Source organism: Apostichopus japonicus, chromosome 7 (assembly GCF_037975245.1).
Source record: "Apostichopus japonicus isolate 1M-3 chromosome 7, ASM3797524v1, whole genome shotgun sequence".
NCBI lineage: Eukaryota > Metazoa > Echinodermata > Holothuroidea > Aspidochirotida > Stichopodidae > Apostichopus > Apostichopus japonicus.
Window position 1 is genome coordinate 16,468,755 of NC_092567.1, and position 17,210 is coordinate 16,485,964.

The following is a 17,210-nucleotide window of genomic DNA, read 5'->3' on the forward strand; positions in this document are numbered from 1 at the left end:
CCAGGCACAACAACACCCTTGCTCTTCAAAATACTAAAAACTTGCACCGGTGGAACAGCTTGTTCACCGGTGAACGACAACTTAACTATCCGAGAATCACGGCGCGATGCCATGATACCGAAGGTGGCTAGGCCACAGGGTAGTAACACAAAACAAACAAAAGACAGGATAGTGAAACAACAAACGATATACGAACTGAGGAAAACACACGAACACAAGCTATCACACCCGTCTGGCGGGAAGTATAGCACAGCACAGTACAATAACAGCTGTAACAGATGAAGAGCGAGAGCGAAAACACGTCCGCACTCCACGAAAGCCAACTGCCAACTACATATTAGTAAGTATAAGGCAACTTATGAGGTCCTTGTTCTTTTGCCAGGTTGCTTGTACATACATATATTATTAATCGAACTGTACTGCTTTGTTTTTTATTCTTGAATGCCAATTTTTTTACCCTAATGTACGATGTAATATCCTAACATAAATAATACACTAAAAGATGATTTTCATCTTTGACATAAGAAACATAGAACACCTTGGCTAAATATAGCATGTCGTTGTTAAATATCACCATACGTGAAGCTATTTCTTTGTATATACCTTGGTTTACATGTGGAGTATTTACAAGTACTCGTATCGTTTTGTTATCATAACGCAATTTAGAACTTCGGAGACATTTGGTCTGTTTTCATGTAAAGTTTACCCTTTCATCGGACATTACTCGTTGTTTGTTTCTAAACAGGTGATTCTAGCCATCGTCATGGTTACAACAACGCTGCTGTCAACTGTGTAAGGTAAGCGTGTTGCCACTTTTATCTTTATTCGATACCTTAAGCATCATTACGCATTCAATTTCTGTAACTAAATACAATAGCATGTGCTTTTTACGTGACCCGCCCTGCGGGATCCAAAAAGTCACGGGCAAGCGGCACTACCCAACCATCCCATTCTGACAAACAAAATTTAAGTCAAGCGAGCCAAAAAAGTAAATACGCTCACCTACCTGCAGAGACAAACCCCAAACCACCCACTCAAACTTTCAAAAAACCACAAAAGGACGACCAGCACGCAGCGAAACGAAACACCCCTCCCCAGCACACCAGCGTCCAAAAAAGGCAGCCCCATTGCATGCATGTAACTCTCGTCTTCAATCGCTCTGCTTGCCTTTGTATTTTATGGAAGCTCGAAATGTCTCTCTTTGTATCTTTGGTATCTCTTTTATATGTGCCGTTAAAATGCTAAGAATGGAAGGCAGAGCGGAAAATGCGGTGGATAGAAACACACACTGTACGGGTTGCAATCAACTTATTTTTCGTGTTTCCTTCTCGTTTATCCCGGTACGCGTAGAAAAACGACAAAAAGGTAAAAGTAAATAGGAGAAAATTCCGACCGTCGCGTTTGAAGATATCCTTACTACCAGTAAATAATTTTCATCATTGTGATTTGCTTTTCTTCAAAATATCCACAGTCATGTATGTATGTATGTATGTATGTATTTTAGATCCTCCTGCAAGCAGAAGCTCGCGAAGAAGCCTCGATCATTGGCTTATCAAAGCCCCAAGCTGACCGAAGTCAGTCTCTTACATTCATATTTTTAAGTCCATGATTATGAATTGTCAATCGTCAACAACTCTGTAACTGGTCGACATACATTAATCTGGGAGTGACTCGAACCGGGGACCTTATTATTGGAAGGCACCAGCAATACACTCTGAGCTTACACTCATTAAGGTGTGTCCTTCACGGGTAGGTATATGTCCTTCACGTGGAGGTATGTGAAGGTATGTCCTTCACGTGTAAAGTAAAAAATAGAATCAAATCTAAATATATAGGAACTATTCCAGCAGGGTGCCATTTTGCGACAGGCAGAAAACATTTCATATTTTCATACCATTTAATTATATAAGAAAATATATGATGACAAGGAAAGAGCAAAAACAAAATGATGTTATGATGCATTTAAACAAGAAGTAGACGTTTGCAGTCATCTTATGAATTCTTGTTCACATGACACGTACATGACAAACACACAATTTCGACAAGAATAATACTCCATATTGAATATAGTACAAGTCATTTGTATAATGTAATCATGTAATAGCTAATTGACATGAACAAGTCGTAGCCATTTATTTTAAAGAAATTATCGTTGTCAACATTAACATTTTCAAGAAATTTATTCTAAATTAACAAACTATATGTAAAGATGGAACCATGATACCCTATATAAGTTTGACTGTACAGAAAGAACAATCTTTTGCTGATAAATCTTACATAACACATCTTTGTGAACTACAATGAGCTACAAAATGTAAATGTCTTTATCGACTGTCCAAACTTCTTTCCCTGAGTAATCACCGATCTGTTCTAATATAGATCAAAATTATACCGTCGATGATGGTCTATACTTATATCTACAATATTTTGAGGCGGCAAAACCGGAGAAAGTTATGAAAATTAAAAAGATGAAAATTAAGATCTTTGATTTGGCATGTGTCGTCTAGTGAAATGAAAACGGAAGTCATTTAGACAAAGACCACCCTGCGCCAAGATCTCTTGAGCTAGTTTTGACCTCTATCCGAATCCACGAATCCTGAGTTTCCATGTTAAGAGTCCTACACAAATAAACACCAGTGCTTCAATGCTAATAATCAACTCCACCTCTCTTCGTTGATGAAATTGTGTGACTAAAATGATGTTATTCAAAATTGATGTGCTTTGTGCTTTTTACGTGACCCGCCATGCGGGATCCAAAACGCCATGGCCAAACGGCACTACCGAATCATCCTATTCTGATAAACGAAACTCAAGTCAAGCGAGCCACAAAAGTAAATATGCCCACCGACCTGCAGAGACAAACCCCCAACCACCCACTCAAACATTCAAAAAACCACAAAAGGACGACCAGCACGCAGCGAAACAAAACACCCCTCCCCAGCACACCACCGTCCAAAGTTGATGTGCTTTGTAAGAGAATTTTCAAAGGTCGTCTCGCAAGGCTATATTCCATTACAAGGTGGGTTTGATGGATCCAGTCCACATTGTTTCATCCTGACAGCGAGTTCAAACAGATAATCATAGCACTCACACCTGAATAAACATAAAATCAAATCCTTACTTTTTTGCCATAATGAAAGGAAAGTATATGTTATCAATTAACTTAATATACATCCGTACCAAATCAAAAAAAAAAAAAAAACACATACTACTCTACAACAATCAACCGCAATTGCTGATATTGTTTAGTACTTTTGTTATTTCACTATATTGATGAAAACTGTGTTTTTCGATTACTGTTGCTGAAATATGTTGACATGACCAATTATTCTTATTGATAATTCTATGCATCTTTTGCTACTTTCACCTTAAAGAATAGAAATATATAAACAATCTAAGATAACTACCAATGGTGAATTTGTTTGCTTATATGAGTACTTGCAACTTCGTCAATTTTCAGGTCTTGCCTTTTAAGCGTTGCTATCATGTAAGCGATTTTCCTAAATATTTCAAGGGAGTGGTAGATATATCGAGTTTAGAAAAAACGGTCTCTTTGGATGGACCGTTTCACTCCTTAACACTGATTAATTAGGTAACTTGTTCTACTTTCTGTGCAACCTGAAGTATTCTTACCTTTCTCGCTCACACAAAGCTATGAATAACTTGTAATTAATCCCAACAGTTAATGTCAGGAATCATTATAGTCGGATTCTGAGGCAAATTAGTCGTGACAATTAGGTACACCATTGTCAGTAATCAAAGAGTAGGTCAGGCTAATTACTGATGTTATCAAACGTAACAGACGTTTCCAGAGTTTCCACATGTATGTAATGTGACATTAACGGAACCAAAAACACTTCAGTTCATGTTGATGACGAGGCCGAAAAATTAGTTTAAGTGCAACAACTTCAATAACGAAACAAGTTAATGCGGCAATGGTAATTTGATTACAGTGACTAGATTAAATTTGATTTTCAATAGCACGCTGTACGTTCATGAACACTGGGTGCACCCAAAGAGGACAAATGATGTGGTAAACCTCCTGGTTCAAATACCATACATGTTGCATATTGAAGAAAGGACGCATGTCTTCTCTAAACACTTACATTGATTTTGCTTGTTCCCAAGTATCTCCCCAAACATAGATTCCGTGCTGCCTGACTAAAACAGCACACGTATCGGGATATGACCTCATTGCAGAGATCAGTCCTTCCTGAAATTTATATAATAAAAGAAATAGTACTTCAAACATCGGAAGGTTTTTCAGCCTCGTTTGTGCGATAAAGAAACTATATCGATATTATTCAGAAATGTTTAGGATGCTCAGTTTTGTATTATCCTCGCTTAACCAACGGATTCACTTTCAAAATAGATTACGTGTGTAAATCAAACTGAAAGAACAAAGGTAGGTCTAGGTAACTGGTATGCGGCATCGTGTGGATTTCTTGACTTTGGCTATTTTGACATTATCTTTTTCCCGTACAATTTCGAGGGTCGAATGGTCATTCACTGATTATCGATGGTGAAAGAAACAGGATAAATCATGGAGCATCTTCATCAAGATTGACTACCCGTTGTTAAACACCAGCAGTAATTTAGGAAACTGTAACATTTACGCAACAGTTAACGGTATAGTCACCATAGACAGTATTATTGTATAATTATAATTAGCTAGTTTACTTAATTCTAGTGAAGAGGCTTGATGTACTTTCAAATGATATCCCTGACCAAAATTTCTTTAGGACAAGTTCAGCAATGACTACATTTTAGATTACGAGTAGGGACTATGGTATAAGTATCTTTATTCATCTGGGGTTAATTCAAACTTTAGACTACCAAGACTTCAATGTACCTTATCAATCACTCCAATCAAAGGTATATTCAGACTCTTCGTTTTTTCTCGCATTACGTACTATAATCGTAGAGTACTTCCAATCATGTGCAATTATAATACCGACATGTTTAAATAAAATAAGTCATTATGAGACGGTTCTAATTGAGGGGGATAATCTAGATCTGACAACCCCTTATAGTGGGTGACAAATTCGACACGGGCGGCTGGAGGATAATACTATGATGGAATGTTTAAACAACTGGTGGTTGGTGGAAATAAATACACCTCAGACTAAACATATTACAAGTAACTAGGAAATTGCTCGAAAGAGTCAATCACTAGTGATCTCCAAGTAAGCTTCGCCTACTAGATTGCTTGACTAGATCTACCATCTGCGTCTAACAATCTCATTGTTCCGACAGGGTTATAAACTATAGTAATTTACAATACAATTTCTTAAATTGTCTTTCTATACTCTAGTGTGGGAAACGACAGTAAGAAATATTCAGGAATGTATTTCACGCCTCCAGAATAGAAATAAGGGAAATCAAGTAGCTTACAAAATATCTTAAATAACTTCCATGATACTTTTACATGATAATATTTACCAACAAATCATTTTCTTTCGTTGTGTTCTCAATTATTGGAACAATCAGCTCCTCGTTATTTCTGCATATATATATATATATATATATATATATATATATATATATATATATATATATATATATATATATATATATATATATATTGTATATATATGTATATATATATATGTATATATATATATATAAATATTTATATATATATATATATATATATATATATATATATATATATATATATATATATATATATATTTATATATATATATACATACATAATAATACATACATCATAATACTTTTACATGATAATATTTACCAACAAATAATTTTCTTTCATTGTGGTTTCAATTATTGGAACAACCAGCTCCTCGTTATTTCTGCAACAAATACTAAACATATCTATTTATTTATATAAATATATATAAATACATAATAATACTTTTACATGATAATATTTACCAACAAAATCATTTTCTTTCATTGTGGTTTCAATTATTGCAACAATCAGCTACTCGTTATTTCTGCAAGAAATATTAAATCATGTTTGATATCTAGAGTAAGGCAAATCAGTCACCAAAACAGAACTAGTATTGTTCGATACAGGTGAAAAACGCCTACAGTGGAATTACGACCTTCCTTGCCGGTTTCGAACCTCTGGACATACAATCAGGGTCCATAGCCTATAGTAGTTTGGGTGTCCGCATATAAAGCGGGAGGCCCGGGTTCGAATCCCGGTGGAGGCTGGAAGTTTTTTCACTGTTCTGGATTTTCCAACTCATTACGTTTCAATATGCAGAGATGAGAAATCTTCTAAATCTAAATCTAATTCTAAATCTTCTAAAGGGATGGTTTAAAAAGTTTCCATCTAGTTGTACCTTTATATGTAACCATGTTCCCTTTCTTTAAAGCCATGCTTCGTGAGGTGTAAATGGTCACTACGGTCATTGCTATTTCCTTAGAAAGTAATCTTACAAAATAAAGAACAAAAGCTTAACATATATTTACGAGTAATATCTACCAGATGTGTCTTTTTGTTATTCCTTTCATCATCTAATGGTGACTGATTCGACTGTCATCCTGATATATTTCTAAGGATTTATTATAAAGATCCATTATCTGGTCTCTTTCTGACACCACACCGTTTTCTGTCAACGTTACACGTTATGAAATGATCTCAAAACTTAAGTGAGAGGCAAAACATTGCAAAATAAAGTTACCTGTAATATCCACCAGATGTATCTTTCTTGATTCCTTTAATCATCTCCTGGTGACTGATTCGAAACTCCTTCCCCGCGTACAGCATTGTCACAAGGTTTGCATGCATAGAGTGACTGTGTATTACAGCTCCAGCATCTGTATATCAATCATATGTTTAATAAGAATGGTAACAACATAGGAAATGTGTTGACCAGACAGGCAAACAGTGTTTCAACTGCATGCCGTCTTGATTAAAACCAACATGTATGAGGTCATTCGACAGCTTCAATATTTTAGAGTTGACATTTGCTAATATAAACACTGTAATAAAAGACAACAATGCTCACTTTAAAAAAAAATTAAATGCATTCCAAACATTGTAAATAATACAAACTTAGTATTATAACCTTTTTATAACAAAATAAAAGTTTGTAATAAAAAATTTAGACAAATTAATGACTTAATTTGTGTGGTATGTATGGCTTCCGTACAGAACACAGCTTGATAGCCAAAACCGATTGTTTTTGTCTTTGGTTCTGTACGTCTATTACTTCCTTAGGCAGAGCAGTTTTTCTGATATTCTTATTTTTTCAGAAATATTGTTAATCTATTTACTCCTGTCTTGCCAGCAGCTTTGTTGTTGAAATATAATCTTTGAACTATAATATGGAATAAAGTATATTAAACCAGAACCATTACAACATATTTAATACCTCTCATTCTATATGCAGCAAGAAACAATGGAGTGCATTGACTCTTCCTCCATTTCTTTGAAGAAGGTGGTCCTGACAGCTCATCTCCGGCCAGATTGATGACGTATAAATCATCACCCTGCGAAAGATACTAATGTTAAGTATCACAAACGGAAATTTAAATCAACTCAAAGGCAAAAATTAAGAAAGCAGTGGTTTTGAATAGTCGTCGGCTATATGCCCGCTTGTAAAGAAATGAATATAAGCAATCATAAGAAAACTAAACTAACTACACATCCTAGGAACAATATTATCATCACCTGAAACCAATTCCAAAAGGAAACATGCAATGGACATCATTTTGACATCATAACAATTACTTAAACATTACTTAAAGTACAAGTAGTTGCGACCATTACGTCATCGGCACGTCTACCTATAACAACAACTTCAAACTAAATATTGACTATTGACTATACACTTTTAACTACCAAACATATACTGCTTTAAGTTGTGAGGTACTATATGGCTTGGAACCTCTAAAAGCGTAGTACATGACTACAAAATGTATGGTGCAATTACTGCAGATAATTGAAGTTGGTTGAAATGAAGGATATTATTTTCAACTATTAACATACCATTCCTTTGAGATTAAATCAGCAATCATAAAAATAACTTGTGTATATGAAACAAGACTGCCGTTAAAATACATCCTTTTAAGGAACAAGAGAATATTAACTCAAAGTAGACATGAGTGTGCCTTTAACACAGTGAAGTTTAACAACGGTTGGCCTACACGTCAATTATAAGAAAAGTCCACAGTCTACTATCAATATAGAATCCCTCAATATATACACTGAATTGGGTCTCACTAACGTTCCATGGGAGCCGCCATTTTGAATAAATAAGAGGGCGCTCTCCCATAATGTTATATCCCTCACGTGGATACACGTTCCACGGTGAAACTACAATTCAAAATTATCTTTAAACCATTATACCCACTTAAAATATCTTTTTGATATTGTACAGAGGAACATAATCTAAGCATTCTAGTAAAATTTGCATTCAATTCCTTTGTACCGTTTTTGAGATATTGACAGTAAAAGTTATCTGATATTCTACAAAAGTGAACTCGAAGCACATGTGTGATGTCATAGTTGCACACTGACAAATAATGTTTTGTTTCTCTTTAATTTTCAGTCTATTGATTTGACCTTGGATTGGATGGTTACTAGTTTGTCTAAAGGGGATGTGAAGTTTATAAAATACCAAGACCAATCATGTCATCGGCTCCACTTTGCATGGTACGCCGAGGCTCCTTCACACTCTGAAGGTATCGAGTCATATGTAGTGTACCCAACATACCGATTCGTGTTTTATAATCTGTGCATTTAGCAGCTGATTTCATGAGGCAATGTTTGACTCTAAATTACCTCTAATCTTTCCTTCTGTACTCCGGAAGGAGTTACGTAAATTTCATCCCTGTTGAACAGAAGAAAAGGCTCTGTTAGTAAAAAAAAATAGCACGATTTTTAAGAAATTTTCTAAATGTAGAGTTGTTTTTGTAATATAAGCATTAATTATCCTACCTTTGTTTTATAGATATACTTCCACCAGTACCGGTCACCCATCCATGATGATAGAATACCCTACATAACTCTGGAATGATATTGCGAGGATGATCTTTTAGCAGCGTCTGAAGAAAAAAAGTCTCGTTGGTCAATGACATAAGTCTTCTCGTAATAAGAAAAAATGTTGTTTGATAAGCAGCCTCCCATCGAATCCACCTTGGATGTGGGGTCATTCCACTTTGGATGTGGGGTGATTCCACTTTGATTGCGGGGTGTAACATTTCATTTTCTGGCTGAATGCAGTTAAGTTGTTCATTTTCAGTCATTTTCAGCAATAACTATTGAATCAAATCAAATGAATCATAGTTGCTATGCTACTTCAAAGCGTTTTTTAGAAAGACTATGGTTTGGATACAGTGACACATAACTATAGAGTACAGTACACAAGCTCAGGGCACAATTTAAAGGAACTGTTCAATGAAGAATTAGCGTTGATGCCCAATCTGATGACAGCATAATTTTTAACCAATATCTGTTGGTAGCAATAATCAATTGAGTGTTAATTCCCTGGACGAAACGGCAGTCGTTCCAATACAGCTGAGCTAATGTATGTATTTTAGATCCTCCTGCAAGTAGGAACCCGCGAAGAAGACATCATTGGCTTATCAAAGTCGCAGGCTGACCGAGGTCAGTCTCTTAGATTCATATTTAACGTCTATGATTATGAGTTGTCAACAACTCTGTAACTGGACGACATACATTAATCTTGGAGTGACTCGAACTTGGGACCTTATGATTGAAAGGCACCGACGTTAACCACTGAGCTAACACTCCTATAATGTATGTATTTTAGATCCTCCTGCAAGCAGGAACTCGCGAAGAAGCCATCATTGGCTTATCAAGGCCGCAAGCTGACCGAAGTCAATCTCTTGATTCATATTTAGCGTCCATGATTATGAATTGCAAATTGTCAACAACTATGTAACTGGACGACATACATTAATCTTGGAGCAAGTCGAACTCGGGACCTTATGATCGAAATGCACCGCCGTTAACCACTGAGCTAACACTCCTAATAATAACACAGGAAACCTTTGTAAATTTGTGTTTGTATTGTCTCTGGCCTACGTTACTACGTAACGGTATGTCTTACAGTAACCTTAGCTCAATTTTACAAGACTGCCTTTATAGGCATACAATAGTTGTTCTTGTGAAAAATTGGGAAACCTATACATGACATTCCGTATTCAATCAAATTTCTCCACTCCTGACCTAATTTTCAACGACTTCTAAAAATGTCATGTTATGGCCGAATAATGATAGCCTAGCTAACATGGAACAGATTGTATGCCAACCCGCAATTTTTGGTAGACCATGACGTTGAACAGCCAATAGCCAATTCCTGTAAGTAATCATTCAACCCGTATGGAAACGTTTGGCGACATTTGTCGCATTAAACATTGCGCATTACATATACCGGCCATTTTCCGATACTATGATACAAGCTCATTCATTTGGGCACGTTCCACTTACGTGATGAGTGGTTAGGACACACAGACACAATATTAGATGTATGTATACATTGTGATCATCACTGTACTATCTAACACTGCCATGCACCAGTATCTATGCCTTATTATTTCTATTTCGTGTTTTACTTCATTTACAGCAAACAAATCATTTCAGCAGGTGTTATTGCACGGATATGTTGACCGCCATCCAAGTAGGCCTACTATACTAGGCTACTACTAGGCTTAACGTTAAGGAAATAGCGAAGTATGTTACGCTAATATGTCTAAGATTATGGATAGTTAATTTCAATAGTACCTTGAGTAATTGCTACCTTCCTATACCATATTAATTAATACACTAGGTGCACTAACCATGCCTCGCAGTGATATTTTTGTATATCTTCAGTGACTGAAATTTCCGTTTAATCTTAAAGCAACCGCATTCGTTCGGCAAACGTGATGTTGTGTTAGACTGCTATTACAAGTCTGTCGATACACATTGCATGTACATACATCACAGAAGTTCAACACACAGAAGCTACTTTGCACCTAATGGCCATGACACTGACTGACCAGTGTAATACCTAATACAATAACTCGAATAAAGGTTGCCAGTGTGAAAGCCAAATCCGGTCAACCAGAAACTGGAATATCAATAACAAGTAAAAAGACAAACCACGTGTCCTTTGAAGCAGAACTAATTGACGTTCAAATATATAGGCTACATATTTATATATATGTATATATATATATATATATATTATATATATATATTATATATATATATATATATATATATATATATATATATATATATATATATTATAGTTATATAGTTATATATCTATATATCTTTATATATATCTATTGTATCTATATATATATTTATATATATATATATATATATATTTATATATATCTATATATATATATATTTATATATCTAAATATCTTTAAATAAATATCTATATATCTCTATATCTTTCTATATATATATATATATATGCCTATATATATGTCTATATTATATATATATATATATTTCTTTAAATATATATCTTTATATATCTATATATATCTTTAAATATATATATATGTATATATATATCTATATATATATATATATATATATATATTAAAAGATATATATATAATTCAAGGTTACAATGACATTTATCTGGAATTTTTAGCAAAACATTGTCATCTTCGAGCTATTACATTGCATACCTAAAAATCGCAATACTCAATTGTGCATTCCTTCAAATCTGCACAATATTTATAAAATTTCAGCAGGGGATGAATTCATTTCCTCACTTCCAGGGTAAATGCGAAGGCATAATCTCGTGCTTTTTGGATTTATATTTAGTTTGCGTCTTGTAAGACAGAAACATTGCATTATGTTTATCTTATAGTAATTGCTGATTGCTTATTCGAACGTAGCAAATGGCGTTTAAAGATTATTTCACCCTTGATGAAATCGGTATGACATTCCAAGATTTAAATAAGGTTACTCTACTGACCAAAAAGCATTAATTCTTAATACTCAAATATAAAGTGAATACTAAAGTATACACTGGCCCACACTCCCATTAGTCGGCGAAACTGGGGAGGAATTAGTCATCTGCACCGGAACCAAGATTTTTTAGCCATTCGGTTGAATTTATAGTTTGGCCCCCTTACCTTTGATAGCCCGTACACGTCACTATAGGCGTGATAGTCAAGTATATACAGTGAAGACGGAAGCATTACTGGATTACATGATCTATAGAGAAGAACTGCCAAATACACTGTAGTATTTATTGTACACTGAGTCAGCAAGCCGACTTTTGAATAATGAAGATCCGTTTAATACATATGCAACAATTCTGAGAAAATGAGGTGTATGTAAACTGAATACTGAACATTTACTAATCTAAAATAATACATGTTATCATCTTTCTAATACCTTCGGATTTACATAGTTACGTCTATTGGACTTTAGTAGGATTAAATGTTAGATTTTCGGTAAGAAATATAATGTTCATAGTGGAATGTCTTATGCTATGGGTAATTAAAATCAGTATTAAGTTACTGCTTGTTCTTACGATTCATTCGGGTTCTTGCTTGTTATTAAAGTTATGTCATTTCCAGTTTCTTCTTTCAAGTTCGAAAAGACTTTACGTAAATGTACAAATGATAAGCGAAAGATGATTTTAATACAGATGGCGGAGAAGGATCAAATGGAATAAGTGACATTATTTTACCTCCTTATTTTTGTTGCGCCCTGAATCTACTGAACGCTTTGGTAAGATGATGAATTTACGGGAAATGAAGACCCAGACAAGGCCAGTACTTGTGATACAGTTGCTTCCTTAAGTAGTGCAATTTTAAGAAACGCTTAATTTTGATATTTTGATCCGACCACGATACACCGAATGGTAAGTCTCTGTATCTCCAGCTACCAAGGCGAAGGCCCTTTGTCTTTTCCGGATTCAACTTCGCCCCGGTAGCTCTCTCAAAGATAGATAAATCCTGCGAGAGGGCACGAAAGGACCCCAGACTCGAAACAACACACGTGATGTCATCGGCATATTGAACGCATTTCACTTTGGCACCCCCTGGCACAACGAATGGAACAAGTCTGGAGTCCCTTCCAAAAGACGGGAGAGAGACTCGCTAAACAAAACATAAAGTAATGGAGACAGAGGGCACCCCTGGTGCACCCCCTCTCTAAGTTAAAAAACCTCTGAATGAAACCCATTACGATTACAGAACTTAAACTTTCCTGAAACAAAACAGAAATCCATATACGAAAATTTGGGTGCAACTGAAACACCTCCCATACATTCCTAAAACAACCAAGATCCACCATGCCAAAGGCCTTCTGATGATCAAGATACCAATGCACATGATAAATCATGCTCAATAACAAAGTCAGTCAAGTCGCGCATCAACCAAAAGTTATCCTGAGGGCATCTTTCCTGTTAGGCCTCACCCACGTGTACCCCGTACTACACGGTGCATATGCCTTCAGAAATCGGCTAAAAGGTGTGCCGAAGTGAATTTGTCCAGTTCTGTGATCCCAGCGTCAGGACTAGCAGACACGGAAGCCCCGAGTCTGTCAAGACCCAAGACTAGGACATAGTTAAAGTCTCCGACCATGACACATGGTGCACTACCAGGAACAAAGGATCTCAGCGGGTCAAAAAATTCTCGTCTAGCAGAAGACTGATTGGGAGCATACACATTTCAAAGGCATATATTACCCTGTTGATGCTTGAAAATAATGCAAACCTATCGGCCCTTGTGGCACAACCAGCCTGACGAGATGCCAGTGCCACAAGATGAGTACGAACCAACGAAGCATACAGCCCATCACCCCACTCATAAGCCCATAGAGGAACATCTTCTTCCAAAATGTGTGTTTTTTGTAGGCAAACGCTGTCGACCTCCATTGACTTACACTACTGGAATATGCGTGTGCTTTTTACGTGCTAAGAAACGGACACGGACCAAAGGTCAACAAAACCAAAAACAAACCCAGTCTGTAAAGCAACAACTGAAACCCATCAATCTCCCACTAACGCAGCGTTTAACGTGACGCGAAAAGGGCACGGACCCAAAGGCCAACAGAAGCAAAACAAATAAAACACTACAAACAGGCCCCAAAAAGCCAACCCCAAACCACAAAGAGAAAAATTAAACCAACCTATAATATGTAACGACCACACAGCCCCCACACCTACCAACTAACTCAAAATTTCATCCGGGGTACGCCGTCCCGATAGTAGACGACGGGCTTGCGCCAGCGTCTACGAAAGGCAGTGTCGGGAAGCCGTGCATGGTCCGCCTCCATGCGCAACCTGATGTCACTCTGCACGAGGGGGACAACATCCTCTGCCCTCCAGACGTCCCCGTCGAAAACTAGGCGGCATCTGCTGTTCCAGATGTGTCTCCTGATGACAGCGGCAAACAACAACAGCAGATCCCTAACCCAGGTTGGGCACACAGGGGGCAACAAACCATACAAAACAAAATCACTACTAATGGCCCACTGTGTGCAACCAATAACACCAATAACGAAGGCGTGAAACCAATCCCACACCAACCGGACAAAGGGACACTCCAGCAAAAGGTGTTGCATAGTCTCGATGGCTTTACAGCCCACACGGGGACAAATCCCATCACCTAATCGCCACCTGACTAGGCGAAAATGGTTAGTGATGAGGACCCCATGTGCAATCCTCCACGCCAAGTCCCTGAGACGGCTATCTAGTGACTTGCAACACACAGACCGCCACACATCTGGAGAGATGGCGGTCCGGCAAGCCGACGGGCACACAGGCGCGAGCATTGAACGAAACAATGGTGGGTATAACACAGAGGGGGCCACGAAATCCAAAGCATCTGTCCAGCGAGGTACTAAGCGTTTCGCTGAAGAGAACATACAACAACGGGGAGAGGGGACAACCCTGACGGACTCCTCTTCGAACCGGGAAGGGACCAGAAGTTAATCCGTTAACAGTGACAATGCTTGTGACGTCCCTGTATAGTAACGAGACCCAACGAATATATACGGAGTTCAATCCGAAGGACTCTAAGGTTCTGAACAGGAAGTCGTGATCTACCATGTCAAAGGCCTTTTCCTGGTCCAGTGAGACCAGTGCACATGGCAAATCACGAACTTTAACAAACTCGATCAAGTCTCTCATCAACCAGAGGTTATGTTGAATACACTTGCCTCGCACAGCACAAGTCTGGAGAGGCCCTACAATATCCGGCATGACGTCCGATAAGCGATTTCCTAATGCTTTGGCCAGGATTTTGTAGTCCACATTTAACAGCGTTATTGGACGCCTATTTCTAGGGTCCAAAGGGTCTCCTGACTTTGGGAGGAGAACAATATTTCCAACCCGCTGTGTTTGGCTCATGTAATTCAACTGGAAAGCGGTAGCGAACACATCTCTCAAGTCCCCACCGAGGACCTCCCAGAAGGTCCTATAGAACTCTGCCGGGAGACCATCGGGACCGGGGGACTTTCCCTTCTTCATCGCTGCTACCGCTGTCCAGAGCTCACCAACGGAGAGATTGGAGCCCAAGCTATTATTTTTACTCTCAGGGGGGGCCTTGTCTATACCAGACAACAAGTCCTCCTGGAGATCCTCGCTAACAGCAGCCCTGGAGTACAGGTTCGAAAAGAACGACCCAAATACCCCTAGGACTGCCTGCGGGCTCTCCACGACGACCCCACCAGGATGACACACTGCCCGTATTCTGCGGTCAACCACAGACTTGGTGTCGTCCCGGTAAAAACGAATAGTGGGCTTCTCGTCCGCTTCAACAAACTGGATTCTGGCACGCACTCGGGCTCCGTGCAGTTTCTCATCGAGAAACACTCCAAGTGCATGCAGATCAGACGATGAACCATCCCTTGCTCTATTGCACAAGGAATGGAACTTGAATCTCCGTTGGTGAGCTCTCTTAACACAATACCTTATTGCGAACTGCTTGATGAGGGACTTGACCTCGTCCCACCAGACTAACGCATTGGGAAAAGCAGGCTTGAGGGACTGCCATCCTCTGTACTTCTCGACAAATTGCTCCTTGAAGTTTTGCTCTTTAACAATTTCCGTGTTCAGCCGCCAAAGTCCCTTCTCCACATGAAAGGACTCCGGCAGCTGTAAGCGCAAAACAACAGCGTCATGATCAGATAAAGGACATGAAATAATCGAGCACCGAGATCAAGGAAACTTGCGCGGGGCATAAAACCTGTCGAGTCTGGATGAAACTGTTCCATCTGGTTTATGCCACGTACAAGTAACCACCTGGGGATTTTGGGACCTCCAAACATCCACAAGATCTCGGTGCTTGACAAACAAGCCTAGCTCAATCATGCCGGTGGTACAATTGGGGGACACTTTCCTCGAACGTCTATCTAACGCAGAGTGAGGGACACAGTTAAAGTCCCCCCCCCCCCCAAGGATACAATTTGCCTTACCCGGTACAAAGGATGGCAACACCGTAAAGAAATTTTTCCTACATGCTGGCCTGTTGGGGGCATACACATTGCAAACCACCAACTCACCCCGCGTGAGCCTTAAGTGTATGCACACCACCCGACCTTCATGGTCTTTCTCCACTTTTCCCACACAATGACACAGTTTTGGGGACACCAAAATTACAGTCCCGCAAGATGCCCCTGATCCAAAGGAGGCATAAAGGCCTCCTCCCCACTCCAAGGACCAAAGATGAACATCACTCTCACAAGATATGTGGGTCTCTTGCAAAAGGACCACATCCACTTGGAGCAACTTGCAGAACTGTAAAATCCGTCGCCTTTTTGGGGTACCCCTCATCCCATTCACATTAAGGGTGACGAGGGATAAGGTGTCTTGGTGTCATAACCTGCGATGTTTTCCCAATACGGCTCTTTTCAGGCCCTTAGCGGTGTTTCCCCTTTTCCTACGACCTAGCAGACCTCTTAGCTCCTCGTCACAAGGAACAGGCGGTCCACTAGCGACCATCGTGTCCGGTATAGTGGAAGCGACTGCGGGCAGGGTGGAAGGGCCGCTCGAGTCAATGAGATCAGTGGCGTGTTTTGTCTCATCAAACCAATCGGAGGACTCCTTAGCCACAACTACTAAGGCGGAAGCACAGTCCTCCATTGGCGAGTCCGAATCTGGGCCACTTAATGTCTCTTGGGCCGGTTGACTCGAGGGCCGACTAGTGTCACCGATAGCGGGCGTAGCTACCGGTGAACCAGTACAAGCGGCATCCTGCTCCGCATGCCACTCCGCTAATACCATCTCCGCCGTTTT

At 38.7% G+C, this 17,210-nt stretch overlaps 1 protein-coding gene and 1 long non-coding RNA gene across 4 annotated transcripts; one reads left to right on the forward strand and one right to left on the reverse strand.

The window, feature by feature from the left end:
- The first annotated feature begins 743 nt into the window (after positions 1-743).
- On the forward strand, positions 744-10,769 carry LOC139969502 (uncharacterized). Of its 2 annotated transcripts, none has more exons than XR_011793736.1 (4): positions 744-797; positions 7,371-7,487; positions 8,532-8,664; positions 8,934-10,769. It is a non-coding gene; the product is annotated as an uncharacterized lncRNA (long non-coding RNA). The 2 variants fall into 2 exon arrangements; XR_011793737.1 differs by having other exon boundaries at positions 8,532-8,635.
- Positions 790-10,966, reverse strand: LOC139969499 (methylthioribulose-1-phosphate dehydratase-like). 2 transcript variants are annotated; one of them, XM_071974536.1, is made up of 8 exons: positions 10,786-10,966; positions 8,921-9,027; positions 8,765-8,813; positions 7,353-7,470; positions 6,660-6,795; positions 5,443-5,503; positions 4,107-4,213; positions 790-3,093 (listed from the first exon to the last, which is right to left on the reverse strand). In XM_071974536.1, the coding sequence occupies exons 1-8, from the start codon at positions 10,786-10,788 to the stop codon at positions 3,003-3,005; spliced, it is 672 nt and encodes a 223-aa protein (XP_071830637.1). In that variant the 5' UTR covers positions 10,789-10,966; the 3' UTR covers positions 790-3,002. The 2 variants fall into 2 exon arrangements, with proteins under 2 accessions (XP_071830637.1, XP_071830638.1); XM_071974537.1 differs by lacking the exon at positions 5,443-5,503 and adding an exon at positions 5,759-5,819.
- Between the last annotated feature and the right edge of the window lie 6,244 nt (positions 10,967-17,210).